The following is a 20,791-nucleotide window of genomic DNA, read 5'->3' on the forward strand; positions in this document are numbered from 1 at the left end:
CAAACAGGAAACAGATTAGAGACAACCAGGACACAGATTAAAGACAAGCATATAAAGGCTTCTGTGTGCTACCAGCTGGGACTGGGTGGTACCTGTGTAGTAGCCCGGGGCCAGCACTTCATCCTGTTTGTAGTTCTGTTCTCCCACCAGCTGCCTCAGAGCTTCGGCCACCAGACCTTTATAACTGAGACCACAGAACCTGTCAGAACCACATGGTACCAGCCAGAACTGTACAGAACCACTCCTTTGTGCTGGCGGATTCAAACAGCCCAGCTGAGTTCTACAGTCCACCTTTGGTATCTGTGCTCAGGACTTGGACTAAATCTGTTTAAGGTTTTCTTGTAGAACCATTCGGGTCTTCATGACGTCAGGAGTTACTGACCTAATCCTGACGTTTCCATGGAACATGAAACATGGTCCATTTCAGTTTCAGATAAAAACTTGTTGAACATAAAGGAACAACTCAAATCTAATTTGGTTCTGTGTGGCCTTTTGTTGTGGTCAGCCTAATGCCCCGCTGTGCAGTAATCAGAGGTCTACTCAGTGTCTTGATACACCTGGGAGGTGGATCATCTCAGCAACGGAGAAGTTCTCACTGACAGATTTACACACGTCTGTGAACAATATCTGAGAAAAAGGACAACTGTGTTCCTTGAAAACATCTAAGATGTTTGCACATTGTTCTTGTTCAGAGAACATTTATTAAAACCATTGTAACCTGTAGTGTGCTCTAATTTGAAAGGCTTCTTTAGGTCTTTAATTATTCATGTAACTGCCACAGTTTATGTTTCACATTCATATGGCTTGTACCGTTTGTTTGATTATACGTAGTTTTACATGTCACCTGTAGTTGGCGCTGTATTCAGGTGAAAAGTACCTGAAGAATTCAGTCGGTAGCAATGATGTGAGTAACAACAAGTAAGCACGGACTTTTAAGTTGAAGAAAAGAGTTCAAAGAAGCTGAAACCCAAGAAACCAGCCTAATTCCTTTTGGTAGCACAGCCAACGAGGTATGTTTGTTTTACGTTGAGTGTACAAGCATTTGATATTAATATTTGTTGTTCATTTTCCTTAAGAGTTAATCGTTGTTTTACTTTGAGTATCTTCTTTAGTTTTCACGTACTGAATCTTAATAAATCCATCAGTTTGATGTGTCTGGGCGTGCTTGAAAGGAGTTATCAATCAATCAACCTTTATTTCTACAGGTAAATCCCATTGAGCCTCGAGGACTCATTTACAAGAGAGACCTGATTTAACAAAGAATGATGACAACAATGGACAACAGCGACAACAATAAACAGTTATAAAAACTCATACTAGTTTTTGTTTTTTTTAAACAAATAGGATGGCTAAAAGGAAAAAGGTAACAAAACAAAAAAACAGCTAGATTCCAAGACAAATGTATAAAACTAAGAACAGGAACATGTCTGCATTGGTCCCTGCCAGGAGTCCAACAGATTCTTAAAGACACTTAGAGAGGTCAAAGGTCGAGAGCTTCAAATCTTTTTGTAAGATATTCCAGGAAACAGGAGCGGAGTAGGAGAAGGCCCTTTTGCCTAGTTCAGTCCTCACTGAGGGAACACTGCAGGTAATGATGTCCTGAGAGCGCACGCTGTAGCTGCACTCACACAGAGACATGTAGGAGGAGATGTATGAAGGCAGCAGACCAGGAAGTGATTTAAAGATGAAAATGTACCAGTGAGAGAGTCTGTGTGGAGTTAATGGTGACCAGTTAACCAGTGAATACTGGGTGCAGTGGTGGGTACGGTAGTTACAGCCAGTTATGAATCTTAGTGCACCATGATAGACAGCATCCAACATCTGCAGCATCCAACATCTGCAGGGTTCTTGTAGGAGCGTTCATGTAAATAATGTCACCGTAATCAATGGAGGGAAGGAAAGTCACAGATACAAGGAGTTCCTCAGGGTTCAGGGTTAGACAGGATCTGTTTCTGAAAAAGAAACCCAGTTTAACTTTCAGTTTCTTTAACAAGTTTTCCACATGGAGCTTAAAAGAGAGATGTGAGTCGACCAAGATACCCAAATATTTATAAGAATCAACAAACTCAACGGGGACACCATTTGAGGATAAAATCGGAGGAAGAACTGCTGGGACCAACTTCCTATTTGAAAAAAGCATCCCTTTGGTTTTTTCGGCATTTAGGACAAGTTTGAGGCGAAACAAATCTGTCTGGATGATGTTGAATGCAGATTTCAAAAGCTGGAAAGCCTTAGCAACTGTTTTAGCTCGACAATAAACAACTGTGTCGTCAGCATAGAAATGTATGGATGCATCAGGGATGTTTTTACCTACATTATGTATGTAGATTGTAAAGAGGGTGGGTCCTAAGACTGAGCCTTGTGGTACACCATTGTTGAATGTTAAATAACTGGAGGAAGTACCATTATGTTGAACACATTGCCTCCGGTCTGAAAGATAGTTAGAGAACCAACCAATGGTGTGATCTGAGTTATAATTCAAGTTGTAGTATGACATATGGAGAGATATATTCATACATTAAACGGATTCTTCATTTTTCTGGACTGTATATAAACGTGCATTGAATTTAACAGAAATGTAACGTGAGACGTTATTTATCTTTGACCCATTAAAATGAATGGAGGTCATTTATTTACAGAATCAAAGTTTAACATCAAACATTTACATTAATTTGGCAAAAATATGAAAATGACAACATGGCTAGTTTTACAGGAAGTGAGAACAATACGGCGATTGTTTTCACTTTTCAGCAGAACAGCAGACATCAATTCACACGGCGGTGATTGAGAACTTTGCTTCAGACATTTCTAAAAATTATCTGTAATGATTTTAGCAGATAGGAGAGTTTAAAGATGGAAAGTGAAGTTTGTCTACAGAGAGATGTGTGAGGGAATTTGTCTGTTTTAACCAGAACAACACGCTCCTTCTTTTCCAGCTTGGGCCAACGGTACGCTAGTTGAGATCGACTCTTTACCTTGCAGATGATAGCTTCAGCGTCGGTGTAGAGCTCTCCTTTCAACTTCTTTCAGCGTCTCCGTGAGAACAGCTAGAAACTCCTGGAATCGTGAGGTCATCCAAACAGAAGTTATAATTCCCAAAATCGTCTCTGGTTCAGCTTGGTTCTAATTCAGCAGCATCCATGAATGCCTGCGTTTGCATTCTGGAACTCCCAAACTCTCTGCTTGAACTGCTACTCCATCTTCAAGACTGAGCTTACAGCAGCTTCAAGACTGAGCTGAACTCTCTGAACTCCAAAACTCTGAACTCTGTTGTTGAACTGGGAAGTGTCACATTTAAATGGGCTCTACTTCCGGTTCATTTGAGAGCTTTTGATTGGTCGATGGACCAAAGCAGAGGTGTGGTTTGTGATGTAAGGTGTTATGGAAAGTCAAGGATTGTTTAAGAACAGACAGAAAGATTGTTGGAGAAAACCAGACTTCGTGGCGTCGCTCCACCAAGTATCTTGCTGTAAAAGTTAAACATGACATTTCTTTTCAGTAAACTTTTAGTTGACCGAAACCTGAACTTTGACACACACTTACAAACTTCTGCTCACTTCAAAGCAGATGATCAAGAATTTGAATCATTACTCTGTAACGTACTCTAACTTGATTTCACTTTGAATTGAGGATTAAAAATCATTACTACTGTTTAAGTAAATAAAAATGAGTAGTTCACTTCAACATGTAAACATTGTTTGAACTAACACAATTTGATTATCAAAACATTTGTAAAATAGTAATGATCATAGAGAATTGTCTTTTTCCACTTGATTAATTCAAGAAAGAAAGTCTCAGGATGGGTCAAACTGTATTTCTGGATTCAAATCAATGAAATGACAGTTTCTGTCCATCTGGTCAGTTTTGACATCAGGCCTAGTCCACTACAAAGTACAAACATTACCATTGACCTTTTATGATATTTATATTATTCTTTTCATAGTATATACAGGTGCTGGTCATAAAATTACAATATCATGAAAAAGTTGATTTATTTCAGTAATTCCATTTAAAAAGTGAAACTTGTATATTATATTCATTCATTACACACAGACTGATCTATTTAAAAGTTTATTTATTTTAATGTTGATGATTATAACTGACAACTAATGAAAACCCCAAATTCAGTATCTCAGAAAATTAGAGCATTGTGAAAAGGTTCAATATTGAAGACACCTGGTGCTGCACTCTAATCAGATAATTAACTCAAAACACCTGCAAAGGCCTTTAAATGGTCTCAGTCTAGTTCTGTAGCTACACACTCATGGGGGAGACTGCTGACTGGACAGTTGTCCAAAAGACGACCATTGACACCTTGCACAAGGACAAGCAGGGAAGCCCAGACATCTCTCCACAGCCACTTCTTCCAGTTCTTCTGGGAGGATTCCAAGGCGTTCCAAGACACAAGCAAGACACAAAAGGTCATTGCTGAAGAGGTTGGCTGTTCACAGAGCTCTGTGTCCAAGCACATTAATAGAGAGGTGAAGGGAAGGAAACGAGAGTGCAAGAGTTTGGTTCACATTGCTGGTAATAAGTCAGACCCCTTCAGGGTGGGAGTTGGACTCCACCAGGGCTGCCCTTTGTCACAGATTCTGTTCATAACTTTTATGGACAGAATTTCTCGGTGCAGCCAGTGGGCGGAGGGTTTCCGGTTCAGTGACCTGAGGATTCCATCTCTGCTCTTTGCAGATGATGTGGTCTTGTTGGCGTCATCGTGACGTGATCTCCAGTTCTCACTGGAGCGGTTTGCAGCTGAGTGTGAAGCAGCTGGGATGAGAATCAGCACCTCCAAATCTGAGGCCATGGTCCTCAGACAGAAAAGACTGGTATGTTCTCTTCAGGGTGAGGTTCTGCCTCAAGTGGAGGAGTTCAAGTATCTCGGGGTTTTGTTCATGAGTGAGGGAAGAATGGAGTGTGAGATTGACAGACGGATTGGTGCAGTGTCTGCAGTATTGCGGACTCTGTACCGGTCCGTTGTTGTGAAGAGAGAGCTGAGCTGTAAGACAAAGCTCTCCGTTTACTGGTCAGTCTCTGTTCCTACCCTCACCTATGGTCATGAGCTCTGGGTAGTGACTGAAAGAATGAGATCGATTGACCTTGAATATCTCCCGCGGTGGAGGAAACCAGCTCACCAGCAACAGAGATAGAAGGGCACCCTGAAGCTCTGAACTTGCAACCTCTTCTTGGACCTGCACCAAAAGGGACTTGCTAGTTCCCACCTGTCCCTGGAAAAATTCAGAGTTCAGTCATCACAGACTTCTTAGCTGGAGGTGATCTCTGATGAATGATTTCCCTGCAGAAGAACTCAGTGACATCCTCAAAACAACACAAAGAAGTTAAACAAATTGAGTTAATAAGATGATCATTTTAAATTAAAAAAAGTTAATTAGATCATAATAATGCAATAACAATAATAATACAATACCATTACCTCTTCTTGAACGGTCATCATTTCTGTTATAAGGTGGTTAATTCTCTTGGTCATCATCAGGGCAGAGTTTTTTAAATCTGGGGTCCAGGACTTGTTGACGATCAGTTTTAGCTTTTTCATAAAGTGCTGGTACAACTTTTTGGCTGAAGTGTTGACGTGATGGAAGGTCGTAGGCAGCGAGCTCAATAACTTTATGCTTAAAGCCGGTGCATCAACAACATTCGGACGTAGATCCATAGCTTTTAAAAACTCCTACAGCTTGTGTTATTGCTTTGGACTGATCTGCATTACCTGATAAAGGTTGTTTAAATGCTGCTGTTATCAGTCTTTGCCCCAAGCTGATAGAAGAGACGTTCACGTTCAGATGATGTTTCAAGAGCGTTAACAAGTTAGACGTGTTGCTGCTGCAGATCCAATCTTCGTGAAACGTCGACACACAGCTTTGGATTTGTTCACTCATCTTTTAACAAGAAAGACATAATGTTCCCAAACAGGAGACTGCAACGAGATGCTAGGCTGCTAATGCTACGCGTGCAGCAAGATAAGAGCGCCGTGCTGAAACACTCGTAGGAACTTTAGTTCCGCAGCGCATGAAATCTCTCGCATAAGCGAGAGATTTCTCGGTAATAAAATTTAATGAATGAAAAAATAACTGAAACGGTACGCACATGGACCGAACCGAACATGACATACCGAAACAGTTCAATACACCCACATGTACCGTTACGCCCCTACAAGGCAGTGTTCCTGGCTTCCAGCAGGGTGCGGACCTCTGCATTCAGCCAAGCCTTCCTGTTCAGGTAACTCTTAACATATCTGATGGTGGTGCATCATCAGCACATTTGCTAATGTCCCCCAGGACTGAGGATGTGTATTCCTCCAGGTCTAGCTCCCTCTCATTTTCAGCAGCTTCTTTAAAGACCTACCAGTCTGTGCATGCAACAGTCTTTTAGTATGGCATCACAATTCTTCACCCAAGATTTAACTTTCTTTTGTATCAGTCTGGAGCGTCTCAGCAGGGGAAGGTAAGCAGGGGCCAGGAAGATGCGATATGATCAAAGAGTCCTAGGTGGGGGCAGGGTGTGGCTTTGTATGCATCTGGTACATTCATGTAAATACAGTCCAACGTGTTGTTTCCTCATATTGGTATGGCAACATGCTGATAAAATCTTGGTAGGCAGTCCTTTAGATTCGCGTGATTAAAGTCACCAGCCACCACGTTAAGAGCTTCAGGGTGTTTGTTCTGCAGCAAGCTAATATTACCATGAAGCTCTCGCAAGGCGTCTGTAGCATTAGCATCCGGAGCTATGCAAACAACTGTTATGAACACCACTGTGAACTCGCGGGGTAGATAATATGGTCGACATTTCACTGTTAGCTGCTCCAAAGCCTTGGAGCAAGAGAAATTTATCAGAGTACTGTTTGTGCACCAACTTTTACTCAAGTAAATGCATACTCCACCTACCCTTGACTTTCTTGTAAGCTCGCTGCAGCGATCTGCTCAAAAAAAAAAGTCTGCCGTCCAGCTGGAACACTGAGTCCGGCATGTCACTGTTAGGCCATGATTCCGTGAGACAAAGCACCACATATTTCCTGAAGTTTAGCAACTTCTCGGTAAACATTCGAGCTCTGGGGGTTCAGCAATGTGTTCGTTTCATTCAGTCTGGAGAAGGCAATCTGATTTCAGTCAGCCGCGCTCAGTCTGCCCCTCCTCCAAGACAGGAAGACTGAGCGGGGCAGAATGAGCGCGGCTGACCGAAATCAGACTGCCTTCTCTGGACTGAACAAAAATAACACACCGCTGAAGCCCCGGAGCTCGAATGTCCAACATAAAACTAACTTTACAGCGGTTTAATGTGGTGCTATGGCTCTGCAGACATTGCATGTTGCCGTCTTGTTTTGTGGCATTTCTAGTGTAAAATACTTCCACACAGCGGACATGTCTAGATGAAAAGTTGGTTAGCCATTAGCCACAGTGCTACTGCACGTTGTAGTTGCTTGCAAACTATGAACTGGATTTCCTGAATGTGAGGCAGGTCTTATTACTCTGGGTTCATGAGACACGCCTCCGTTCAGGAAATCCATTCCATAGTTTGAAGCCAACGTGCAGAGCAGCCAGCAGAGAATCACATGTAGAGACGTTTTACTTGGACACAGACATGCATGATGGATCAAAAATCTCTGCAGGTTGGATCGGAAAAATCCGATATGTAAATTATGCTAGTATCGGAGCAAGCTGGGGCAACAACACTACCAGCCTGATCAAGAAAACTCATCAGAGACTCTACTTCCTCAGGCGGCTGAGACGAGCTGGTCTGGGAAGCTCAGTCCTCACCTCCTTCTACAGGTGTGCAGTGGAGAGCATCCTGTGCTCCAGCATCAACGTGTGGCATGGAGGCTGCACAGCTGCAGAAAGAAAAGCTTTGCAGAGAGTGGTGAAGGCTGCACAGAAGATGTTGGAGTCAGTCTCCCCACCATCACAGACATCTACACCTCCAGATGCAGGAAGAGGGCCACCTGCATTGTGAAGGACCACACTCACCCAGCACACACACTTTTTGCCCCGCTCCCCTCAGGAAGGAGGTTGAGGAGCATTAAGTGTAGAACCACTAGACTGAGGAACAGCTTCTACCCTGGGGCTGTTAAGACTCATGAATCAATAACCAGGATAATCACTGTGAAAAATCACATCATGTGGCTGATTTATTTCAAGCTGCTGATTTATTTTATGCTGCTGTGTTCATTCGTACTCATCTGTTCACACAGACTCATGTTCGTGCTGCTGTTCTGCATATTGTTTTTGTACTACTAGTGCTTAGCGTATTTTTAGTCTAACGTTTTTCCTATTTCATATCTTAGATCTTATTACTGTTTTTCTTTTACATTTTATACTTTTGTTGGATGTAACTGGGACCCTGTGTACACAATTTCCATCTACCACATGTACCACATGTGGTACGTTTGACAAATAAAAAACTTTGACATTGAGACTTGGAGCATTTCACATCTCTGTGGGGGGTTCCCCTGAAAATCTCTACTCTGAGACCTGGATACAGAAACCTTCGGTTTCAGAGAGAATGAGGGCTGTTGTGTAAATGAACAGCCGATCTAGCTCAAAGGCTGAAGTTTCATGTCATGTAAATGGGGCCAGACTGGGTGCCCTGTAGAAAAATCAAGTAACAAATTTCATAGTCTTTTATTTTTTTAATGCCATGCAATCTACCCAAACTACCTTTGTGATTGACCAGTATATTGCGATCGACGTAATGGACACCACTGCTGTAGATCATGACACCTTATGTCATAAGCTCTCAGACATTGGTTTCTCAGATCACTCTATCGGATGGTTTTCTAAGTATCACTCAGATCGGAGACAATGTGTTCGACACAACAGTACTTCATCTAACAACAAAGTGCATGCTCAATAATCCAGGTATAAAATCCAACATTTTTCAGACAGGTCATCTGGACTTCATCTAGCTATTTAAGCCACAGCTTCACAAGCTCCCGGTGCTATCCCAGTTTTTAGGAGTTTTGAAATTGACTCTGTGCCCAACCCCGTATGATTTGAGTGTAAATTATAGCCGAACCGAACTGATGAGAATAAAAGCGGATTTGCCACGAAATATAGCAGCGATCAGCAACAAACTCAAATCTACACTCACCAGAATGCGGATTTTAACGTCATCTACCTGGAAGATGCAGCAGAGGTGCTCCAAGGGGCAGAGGAGGAAGTGCTGCTCCCAGCTTAAGTAGCGAGGTTGCCGGACTGGAGTTCTGGTGAGGATAAGAGCAAATGCTAAAGCTGGCAGACTCCCGATACCCTCTCTCTTTTCTGTCGAACATCCACTCATTGGACAACAAGATGGATTTGCTTCCTCTGAGAGTGAGTGCCTCAGAGGAGATGAGGAAATGTGCAGTGCGTTGCCTCATGGAATCATGGATTAAAAGCAACATGCCAGACTAAGCCTCCCAGCTAGACGACAGATTTTTATCTCTGAGTGGATCGCTGCAGCGAGCCAACAGGGAAATGGAGGGGAGGCGGAGTATGCATTTATGCGAGTAAAAGTTGGTGCGTAAATTGTACGCTGATTAACCGTCATTGCTCCAAGGCTTTAGAGCAGCTAACATTGAAATGTCAACCACATTATCTATCCTGCGAGTTCACAGTGGCCTTCATAACAGCTGTTTACATAGCTACGGATGCCAATGCTACAGACACTCTGCGGGAGCTGCATGATCATTTCAGCTTGCTGCAAAGCAAATACCTTGAGGCTCTTTACGTGGTAGCTGGAGACTTTAATCACGTGAATCTAAAGGACTGCCTCCCAAGATTTTACCAGCATGTGGGCATACCAACACGTGGAAACAACACACTGAACCGTGCTTACAAGAACGTAAAAGATGCATACAAAGCCAAACCCCGCCTCCACTTAGGATTCTCTGATAATATCTCAATCTTCCTGGCTCCTGCTTACCTTCCCCTGTTGAGACACTGCAGACCAGTACAAAACGAACCTGGAGACAGTAATACATGCATTCATTACATCTAGGCTTGATTACTGCAATTCACTCCTGTTTGGCATCAGTCAGACCTCCATTGCACGACTACAACTGGTCCAGAATGTAGCAGCCCGATTTTTAACCAGTACAGGCAAAAGAAAGCACATTACACCAGTTTTGGCCTCACTGCACTGGTTACCAGTTCACCTTAGAATCCAGTTCAAAATACTCATGTATGTCTACAAAGCACTGAACAGTTTCGCCCCCCCCATCTCTCTGATCTGCTACAACCATATGTCCCACCACGTTCCCTGAGGTCAGCGGACCAGTTGCTCCTCACAGTTCCAGGAACTCGTCTTAAGCGCAGAGGTGACAGGGCCTTCTCTGTAGCAGGACCAAGACTCTGGAACGAGTTACCTCTGCTTGTCAGACAGGCCCCCTCCCTCTCGGTTTTCAAGTCCCACTTAAAAACTCACTACTATTCAGTAGCTTTCAACACCAGATGATCTGTGTTTTGATCCTGTATGCTCCACACTGGTTTGTCGTCATTATCTGCATCGTTTTTATGTCTATATTCTGATTTACCTCATTTTGTATTTTGCTTTGTGTGTTACCTGTTGTTTTGTCTGTACATCACTTTGGTTGGCCTTGTAGCTGTTTTAAGTGCTTTATAAATAAAGTGGTATGGTAAGGTATGGTATGGTATGGTAAAACAAAGTTAAATCTTGGATCCAGAATACTGACACCATACTGAAGGAATGTTTGGAACGCACAGACTGGCAGGTCTTCAGAGAAGCTGCTGAAAATGAGGGGGCGCTAGACCTGTAGCAACTCACATACTCAGTTCTGGGGTACATTAGCAAATGTGCTGTTGACATCACCACCATCAGATATGTTAAGAGTTACCTGAACAGGAAGCCTTGGCCGAATGCAGAGGTTTGCACCCTGCTGGAAGCCAGGAACACTGCCTTCAGGTCTGGAAACTCAGAGGAGCTGAGAAGGACAAGGAAAGAGCTGGTTGCTGGTATTAAGAGGGCCAAGGCCACATATGCATAGAGGACACAGGGTCAATTCACCTCACAAGACCCACGGAGTATGTGGAGGGGCATTATGTGCATAACAGATTATAAAGGCAGGAGTGAACAATGCCCTAAAGACCCATCACCCCGATAGTCGCTAAACGCTTCGAAAAACTAGTCATGACCCACATCAAAACAATCATCAACATAAACGAGGACCCTCACCAGTACGCATACCACGAGAATTAATCAACAGGGATGCCATCTCCTCTGTGATCCACACTGCTCTCACCCACCTGGAGCAGAAGAACTCCTACGTCCATATGCTCTTTGTGGATTTCATGTCTGCCTTCAATGCCATGATCCCCCAGACCCTGATGGACAAACTACTCACACTAGGACTAAGCCCCTCCATTTGCAACTGGGTCCAAGACTTCTTGACAAACAGACCGCAATCAGTGAGGATCCACAACTTCTCCTCCTCCACCATAACCCTCAGAACTGGGTTCCCTCAGGGTGTTGTGCTGAGCCCTCTCCTGTTCACTCTGCTCATGTGTGACTGTGCACCTACTGTGGGATTCCTGGGTTTTCTCTGTCACTCACTCTCTTTCACAGCTAATCAACTCAACTCTCTACACCTGCTCCTGCTGCCTGAGGAGACCTGATTAGGAGCTGCATACAAACTCCTGCCAGACCGTTCTTCAGTGCCGGGACATCAACTACCTTATGGTAATTCATGTTCAGCCAACTAACCTCTTCATTTCAGCTGGTCCTCACCACATGTGATCTCTCCAGGGCCTTCCATGTCCTGCTCCTCCAAGTCCTCCCAAGGACCTCATCTCTCCATAGAGATTCTCCTGTGGACCAACGGTGTCTACTCAAAGCTGCAGCCATCAAACAAACAACTTGGGTCAACCTGCTTCTCTCTCCATCAATTCTCACCTCTTCACTGGATCACCTCAAAACCCAGGACCTCTCCACTCCTCCTCGGGGCGCACCTACAAACACAAACAGTAAGAGATTTACTCGTCATTCAAAAATCATCTTCATGAAGGATCTGAGGATTTTAAAAGATTCTATCCTTGCCCTCTCCTCTCTTACAGCCCTGTAAATATTCTGTGCAACACCTGTAAACAAAGCTCACTTACCTTTTGCACGCTGACTCTGTCGTTCCTTCTCAGTCTGCATATTTTGGGGGTCGCCGCTAAATACAATCATGATAGAATGTCCCGGCCAAACAGAACCCCCAAGCAGTACTGCGGAGGTCCAGGCACAGCCAATATTAAAAGATAAGACTGACCAACATGCTGTACTTTTACAGAGAATACTAACTCAGCAACAAACCACCCAGGACAACCTTAGGGAGCTGGGTGACATGGTATTTACACTTCAAAAAGAGATGGCAGTTCAGTCCTCTTCAATAACTCAAGCTGTTCTTGTAGAACCCAAGGTGCAGATCCTTACTCCCAAGGAACCAGATGTAAGACCTTCTGAAATGTTTGAAGGTAACACACGCAAATGTGGAGGTTTTATTCTACAATGTAATTTGGCATTTAATCGAGCTCCAGCCACCTACGCTACAGACTCTGCCCACATAACTTATGTTGTCAGCGCTCTGAAGGGAGAAGCGCTCCAGTGGGCTTATGCTTACCTTTGCAAATGTTCCATCAAGACCTTGGCATTTTCCATCTTTCTAAAGGACTTCCTTTGAGTTTTTGATCACCCCCTGCAACAAGAGGAGGTGGCTCAAAAACTTTTCACTATTCGCCAAGGCAAGGAGACGGTGGCCAAATTCTCCATTCACTTCCGCATCATCGTGGAAGAATCCGAATGGGGTGAGACTGCATTACGTAGTGCCTTCATTATAGCCTTAAATAAACATATTAAAGACCAACTGGTTACCAGAGATCTTCCCCTGGATTTGGAAGGGGTAATTTCCCTGGCAATTAAGATTGATAATAGAGTTAATGAAAGTTTGTTGGAAGAGAACTACAAATCCCACAAACGCTTGCTACCCAGAAGTTTAACTCCCATTCCAGCTGATTCAACTTCCAAACCCGAGCCGATGCAGATCGGAAGGACTCGACTCTCCCCTGAGGAATGACAGCGCCGTCTCCATACCAAAGCCTGTATGTACTGTGGAAAAAAGGGTCACATAATCACTGACTGTCACCTTGGGGTAAAAGACAGAGCCCACCAGTAATTTGGGAGATACTGGTGGGTAGGACATCTTTAACTCTTGGAAAAAATCTAAGTCCGCCAGTGATTATTTATTATTTAGAGATTATTAAACACCTTGTATCTGGGACTTTCCTTCCCTCCATTGATTACGGTGACATTCTCTCGACCTTGACCTCTCTAAGTGGCTTTAAGAATCTATTGGACTCCTGGCAGGTGCCAATGCAGACATGTTCCTGTTTTTAGTTTTCTACATTCGCCTTAGAATCTAGCTGTTTTTTTTTTGTTACCTTTTTTTTTAGCCATCCTATTTGTTTAAATAAAACAACAACAAAAAAACTGGAGTATGACTTTTTATAACTGTTTATTGTTGTCGCTGTTGTCCATTGTTGTCATCATTGTCATCATTCTTTGTTGAAATCAGGTCTCTCTTGTAAATGAATCCTCGAGGCTCAATGGAATTTACCTGTAGAAATAAAGGTTGAATGAATGATTATTTGCATTAATTCTGTCAACTTCCCCATACAGGCACTGACTGATTCCGGCGCAGAACAAAATCTCATCTGCTGAAGCCTGGTGGAAGAACTACAGATCCCTACTGCCAGTCTGACACCAGCCATCACCGTTTCCACCCTGACCGGACAAACAATATCCTCCATCTCATTAAAGACATTAAAAATATTGTTTGTTGTGTCTGGCAATCACAAGGAACGTGATGAGTTCTTTGTTTTTGATTCCCCCTGTCCTCAACTCATTTTGGGCCACCCATGGTTAAGGTTGCATAACCCACGGATTAACTGGGTCGAAAATAGAGTAGAGAGATGGGTAGAGAGGTGTTCATCAGTTTGCCTTCGCTCAGCCATCATCTCCAGGTTCTCCTCCTGAACCAAAAAATGAAGAGATTGATCTCTCGACTGTGCCCACTCTTTACTGCACGATGGCACCAGTCTTCAGCAAACAAAGGGCATTGTCTCTACCACCTCACAGGCCTTATGATTGTTCCATCGACTTACTTCCTGGAGCTCCTCTACCCACAAGTAGACTGTACAACCTATCTGGTCCTGAAAAAACAACCATGAAGAATTATATTGACGAATCCCTCAAATCTTGTATAATTCGTCCCTCTACAACACCAGTGGGGGCAGGATTCTTCTTTGTGGCCAAGAAAGAAAAATCTTTAAGACCCTGTATCAATTACAGAGGGTTAAATCAAATCACCATCAAAAATAAGAACCCTCTCCCGCTCATCGATTCGTACTACGAGCAAGTCCAGGAAGCCACCATCTTCACTAAATTAGACCGTCGTAACGCCTATCATCTTGTAAGGATTCGTAAGAGTGATGAGTGGAAGACAGCTTTTTTTTTTTTCATTTAGCCTTTATTTATACAGGTAGTCTCATTGAGCCACGAGAACTCATTTTCAAGAGAGACCTGTTTAGTGAGCAGATGGGGGTTTTAAGACCCCATTGGGACATTTCGAGTATCTTGTCATGCCTTTTGGCTTAACCAATGCCCCTGTGGTGTTCCAAGCTCTTGTGAACAATGTCCTCAGAGACTTTCTTAACGTCTTTGTCTTCATTTACTTAGATGACATACTCATCTATTCCAAGACCAAGGAATAACACATACACCATGTAAAAGCTGTTCTTCAAATACTCTTAGAGGATCAACTCTTTGTAAAAGCTGACAAATGCAAGTTTCATGCTTCCACTGTCACTTTTCTGGGCTTCATCTTCGAGAGAGGACAGGTTCGATCTGACCCAGAGACGACTAAAGCTGTTGTAGACTGGCCAGTTCCTACCAACTGGAAACAATTGCAATGTTTTTTAGGATTTTCTAATTTTTATCTACGTTTTATAAAGAACTATAGCAAAGTGGCCACTCTTCTCACACAGTAAACATCTAGACTCAGAAAATTCAGTTGGACTCCTGAAGCGGAAACAGCCTTCTCTCAACTGAAACATCTCTTTGCCAGTTCCCATCTTATATCTTATCTCATCCTGACGTCAAGAGGCAGTCTATTATGGAGGTTAACGCTTTGGACTCAGGTGTGGAGGCTGTATTGTTCCAAAGAGCAGCTGACGATGGTAAGCTTCACCCATGCACCTTTTTCTCATGCTGACTGTCCTCTGCAGAGAGGAACTATGATGTTGGTGACTGGGAACTGCTAGCTATTAAGTTAGCATTGGAAAAATGGAGACATTGGTTAGAGGGCTCTGAGCTCCCCTTCATAATCTGGACTGACCACCAAAACCTAGCCTACCTTTTTCATTCAACCTTTATTTAGACAGGTAAATCCCATTGAGCCTCGAGTACAAAAGAGACCTGACCTACCTCCAGGGGACCAAAAGACTAAATGCTAGGCAAGCCAGATGGTCATTGTTCTTTGCCAGATTTAATGTCTCCATCACTTACATTCCAAGTTCCCGCAACATAAAACCTGACACCCTCTCTCGACAATTCTCGGTGGCCGAAGATCCTGACACCCTTGAAGGAATCCTTCCCTCCTCATGTAAGGTGGGTGTGATGATGTGGCCCATCAAAACAGAGATCAGAGAGGTGCAAAAGACCGAACCAGACCCCAGCACCAGCCCTTCTGGGAGGCTGTTTGTTCCCTCTGCCATGGTTGGTAAAGTTCTGGACTGGATCCATACAGCCAAATTTACCTGCTATCCTGGTATTAGACACATGTTACATCTTATTAAGGCAAGCTTTTGGTGGTCTAACCTCAATAAAGATGTTAAAGACTTTGTTTCAGCCTGTCCAACATGCGTTCGGAGCAAACCCAGCAACCAGCCCCCTGTCGGGTTGCTACTTACTCTTCCCACCCCCAGCCGACCTGGTCTGATATCGCCTTGGATTTTGTCACCGGTCTTCCCATCTCAGCCGGTAACTCTGTCACCTGCACCAATGTTGACTGCTTTTCAAAATCTGTTCATTTCGTCCCACTGGTTAAACTACCCTCTGCTTTAGAGACTGCTCAAATCGTCACTGAACATGTCTTCCACCTGCATGGCATCTCTCAGGACATTGTTTCGGGCAGGGTCTGCAGTTCATCTCCCAGGTGTGGAAGGGGTTCTGCCGAGCCGTGGGGGCATATACCAGCCTTACATCTGGATACCACCCTCAATCCAATGGACAGATGGAATGCTGCAACCAGGAGCTGGAGACCACCCTGAGGTACGTCATCAAAAACAACCCCGCTACCTGAAGTCAACATCTGCCATGGATTGAGTACACCCACAACTCCCAAGTCTCGGCAGCCACCGGAAGATCCCCCGTCGAGGCCTCCATTGAGTACACTTCTCCCCTGTTCCCTTTACAGGAGTCTGACGTGGGTGTTCCCTCCATTCACCAACATATGAGGCGTTGTCACAGAGTGTGGTCCACTGAGCAGAACAAACGTTTTGCTGACAAACACCGGTCCAAGGCTCCGGAATATACAGTCGGCCAAAAGGTTTGGCTCTCTACAAAAGACATCACTCTAAAGGACACTCACAGGAACTTGTCACCCAGGTTCATTGGGCCGTTTCCTGTGGTCAAGGTGGTCAACTGATTGGCGGTGTGTCTCCAGTTCCCGCCATCCATGAGGATACACCCAACTTTCCACGTGTCCCACATCAAACCAGTAACCACTAGTCCTCTACACCCTCTGACCAACCTCCCTCCAACCCCCACCCCCATCTTATCCACAATGCACCTGCTTTCATTGTTCGACATCTTCTGGACGTACGATGCTGAGGGGCACAGTACTTGGTGGACTGGGAGGGCTACGGTCCCGAGGAATGCTCCTGGGTCCCTAGATCCCAGATCCTGGACTCATCTCTGCCTTTTTTAGTATTTACCCCGAAAAAAGACTCAAATCGCCAAGAGACGATTCTTGAGGGGAGGGCCCTGTGGGATTCCTGGGTTTTCTCTGTCACTCACTCTCTTTCACAGCCAATCAACTCAATTCTCTACACCTGCTGCTGCTGCCTGAGGAGACCTGATTAGGAGCTGCATACAAACTCCTGCCAGACATTTCTTCAACGCCAGGACATCAACTACCTTATGGTAATTCATGTTCAGCAACTAACCTCTTCATTTCAGCCGGTCCTCACCACATGTGATCTCTCCAGGGCCTTCCGTGTCCTGCTCCTCCAAGTCCTCCCAAGGACCTCATCTCTCCATAGAGATTCTCCTGTGGACCAACGGCGTCTACTCAAAGCTGCAGCCATCAAACAAACAGCTTGGGTCAACCTGCTCCTCTCTCCATCAATTCTCACATCTTCACTGGATCAACTCAAAACCCAGGACCTCTCCACTCCTCCTCGGGGCGCACCTACAAAACACAAACAGTAAGAGATTTACTCACCATTCAAAAATCATCTTGATCAAGGATTGTCTGATGATTTTAAAAGAATCTATCCTTGCCCTCTCCTCTCTTACAGCCCTGTAAATATAGCTCACTTACCTTTTGTATGCTGACTCTGTCGTTCCTTCTCAGTCTGCTTGTTTTGGGGGTCACCGCTAAACACAATCATGATACCTACCCATCCAGGCTGTCACATTGTAAAGTTTGCAGATGATACAGAGGTGGTGGGATGCATCACAAACAACGATGAGTCCAGCTACAGGCAGGAGGAGGAACACTTGGAGAACTGGTGCAAGGAGAATAACCTTCACATCAATGTGAAGAAGACAAAGGAGATGGTTGTGGACTTCAGACGGAACAAACACACCTACCATCAACCCCCCACCCCCACCCAACACAAGAGGATTTGCAATGGAAGTGGTCTCCAGCTACAAGTACTTGGGTGTGCACCTGAACAACAACCTCAGCTGGAGCAACAACACCACCAGCCTGATGAAGAAAGCTCATCAGAGACTCTACTTCCTCAGGCAGCTGAAACGAGCTGGTCTGGGAAGCTCAGTCCTCACCTCCTTCTACAGGTGTGCAGTGGAGAGCATCCTGTGCTCCAGCATCAACGTGTGGCATGGAGGCTGCACAGCTGCAGAAAGAAAAGCTTTGCAGAGAGTGGTGAAGGCTGCACAGAAGATGTTGGAGTCAGCCTCCCCACCATCACAGACATCTACACCTCCAGATGCAGGAAGAGGGCCACCTGCATCATGAAGGACCACACTCACCCAGCACACACACTTTTTGCCCCACTCCCCTCAGGAAAGAGGTTTTAGGAGCATTAAGTGTAGAACCACTAGACTGAGGAACAGCTTCTACCCTGAGGCTGTTAGACTCATTAATCTCTAACCAGAATAATCACTGTGAAAAATCACACCATGTTGCTGCTGATCTGTTTCAAGTTGCTGCTGATCTGTTTCCTGTTGCTGCTGATCTTTTTCATGTTGCTGCTGATCTGTTTCATGTTGCTGCTGATCTGTTTCATGTTGCTGTTCATTCATGCTCATCTGCTCACACAGACTCATGTTCGTGCTGCTGTTCAGCGTATTGTTTTTATGCTATTAGTGCTTAGCATATTTTTAGTTTATGTTTTTCTTAGTTCATATCTTAGATGTTATTACTGTTGGATGTAACTGGGACCCTGCGTACATAATCTTGTTCCACCACATGTAGCACATGTGGTGCGAATGACGAATAAATAAACTGACTCTGACTAATGATGTGCCACAAGGCTCAGTCTTAGGACCCACTCTTTTTACAATTTATAATAATAATATAATAATAATAATAATAATAATAATATATAATTTATAAGTACAGTAGTCCCTCGATTATCGTGGGGGTTAAATTACAGATACTAACGGGATAGGTGAAAAACCGCAAAGGAGGAACGCTATATTTAGTGAAAAAAAAAAAGTTTGTATGCTCAATCATCCAGGTAGATAACAAAAAAGGTTAAATCATGTCATCTGGACCAGTTTCTGTAAGGGAGAAACGTTTCGTCTTCCATCCAGAAGACTTCATCAGTCTGTGGCCTACCAACCAGATCTGTTTCATAAGTAGCCTTCATTGCTGTATTTCAAGCCAACCTCCTGTTGGAATCTCAGAAGCTTTTAACATGTGCAAAAGGACCAAACAATCAATCATCATGTGTAACAATCAAATGTTTTAGGCCAGATGCCGACTTGCTACTCGCAAAAACAGCCTGAGGACACCAAGGCCAAAATGGTTCAGAAAAAGGTTTGTAGGCTCAATCAACCCAGTAGATAACAAAAAAAGGTTAAATCATGTCATCTGGACCAGTTTCTTTAAGGGTGAAACGTTTCATCTTCCATCATCTGTGGGACAGATCTGGTTGGCAGGCCACAGACTGATGAAGTCTTCTGGATGGAAGAAGAAACGTTTCTCCCTTACAGAAACTGGTCCAGATGACATGATTTAACCTTTTTTTGCTAAATTTAGTAATTATATATATTTAAAGGCTTTATATACCCTTTCCACACTATTGTAATGCTCTTAACAAAGTTCTAAACTCTTAAACCTTCGTAAATTTAACAACATACATATAGGTACTGTACAGTACTGCAGCATTTTATATGGATATTAACCAGCTCTGCAGACCGGCAGCTCAGTTCCACAGACCAACTCTGCAGTGATGAAGCCCACCGCCCCATCCAAGTTGATGTAAGCGTGGATAAGTGAGCCTCAGGAAGTTTCAGGGTTATTTGTGACTTTCCTGCCAGTTTTGTGAGCTTGACAGATCGACCGTTACTTCTGACTTTGCGTTGCAAAACTTGCCCTCCATTTCGACAGAAAGCAGCAGCCGGAAGTACTGTTGGCTTCTGGGGCATGTAGTTCTTTTGACTTGTGTTACAGTGTAGGCTTATTGAAAGAAAACTAGAAAAATGGCAGCACCTAGGGGTGGGCGATATGGCTCAAATATTATATCATGATATCCTGATGCATGCTCAATAATCCAGGTAGAAAAATCTAAAAAAGTTAAATCTGGTCCTCTGGACATTCAAAAAAAAAAAAAAACAAAGCAAAACAACAAAAAAATCTAGAAACGTTTCGTCTCTCATCCTGAGGACTTCCTCAGTCTGAGGCGCTGTATTCAGCTCAGTCTCTTAAATAGCACCTTCTCAGAGTGGATCAACCAGTTTTGCTGCTGACAACCAAAACCAGCTGCTCACATGATCAAGAAGGACCATCAGCCTAACAATGGATCATTAGCACCTGATGGCTGTTTACTGTTCACAGAGGGCTGAGTGATACTAGCAATCACAGCATTGTAACAGGGGGACAGTTGAACCCGGAGGCTCCACCCCTGTTTAATGATGGACGATTTCTTTTCACAAAGATGGCCTCCTTTACTCCTCTCTCAAACCATCGTTCCTCTCTGTCCAGGATGTGAACATCTTCATCCCTGAAAGAGTGACCGCTGGCCTGGAGATGAGTGTAGACCGCAGAGTCCTGGCCTGATGATGTTGATCTTCTGTGCTGGTCCATCCTTTTGGCCAGTGGCTGTTTAGTTTCCCCGATGTAAGACTGATCACCCTCCTGACACTGAACAACATACACAACATTACTCTGTTTGTGCCGGGGGACTGGATCTTTGGGATGAACCAGTCTTTAATGTATTTTGGGGTTTAAAAGCCACTGGGACGTTATGTTTAGAAAATAAACGTCTCAGTTTCTCTGATACTCCCTCAACATATGGAATGACCACTGGTCTGGGTCTGGGTTCCTCCTTTTCACCTG

General features: G+C 44.0%; 1 protein-coding gene across 1 annotated transcript in view; it reads right to left on the minus strand.

Annotated features, from left to right (window-relative positions):
- The window catches only part of fastk (Fas-activated serine/threonine kinase), a gene marked incomplete at its 5' end in the record, with an annotated part of 34,481 nt that overhangs the window by 1,778 nt on the left and 11,912 nt on the right, over positions 1–20,791 (minus strand). The window contains 1 exon segment of the mRNA XM_037682485.1: positions 93–184. Within this exon segment, the coding sequence (XP_037538413.1) occupies positions 93–184 (92 nt within the window).

Source organism: Nematolebias whitei, chromosome 9 (genome assembly GCF_014905685.2).
Source record: "Nematolebias whitei isolate Nwh7 chromosome 9, NemWhi1, whole genome shotgun sequence".
Taxonomy (NCBI): domain Eukaryota; kingdom Metazoa; phylum Chordata; class Actinopteri; order Cyprinodontiformes; family Rivulidae; genus Nematolebias; species Nematolebias whitei.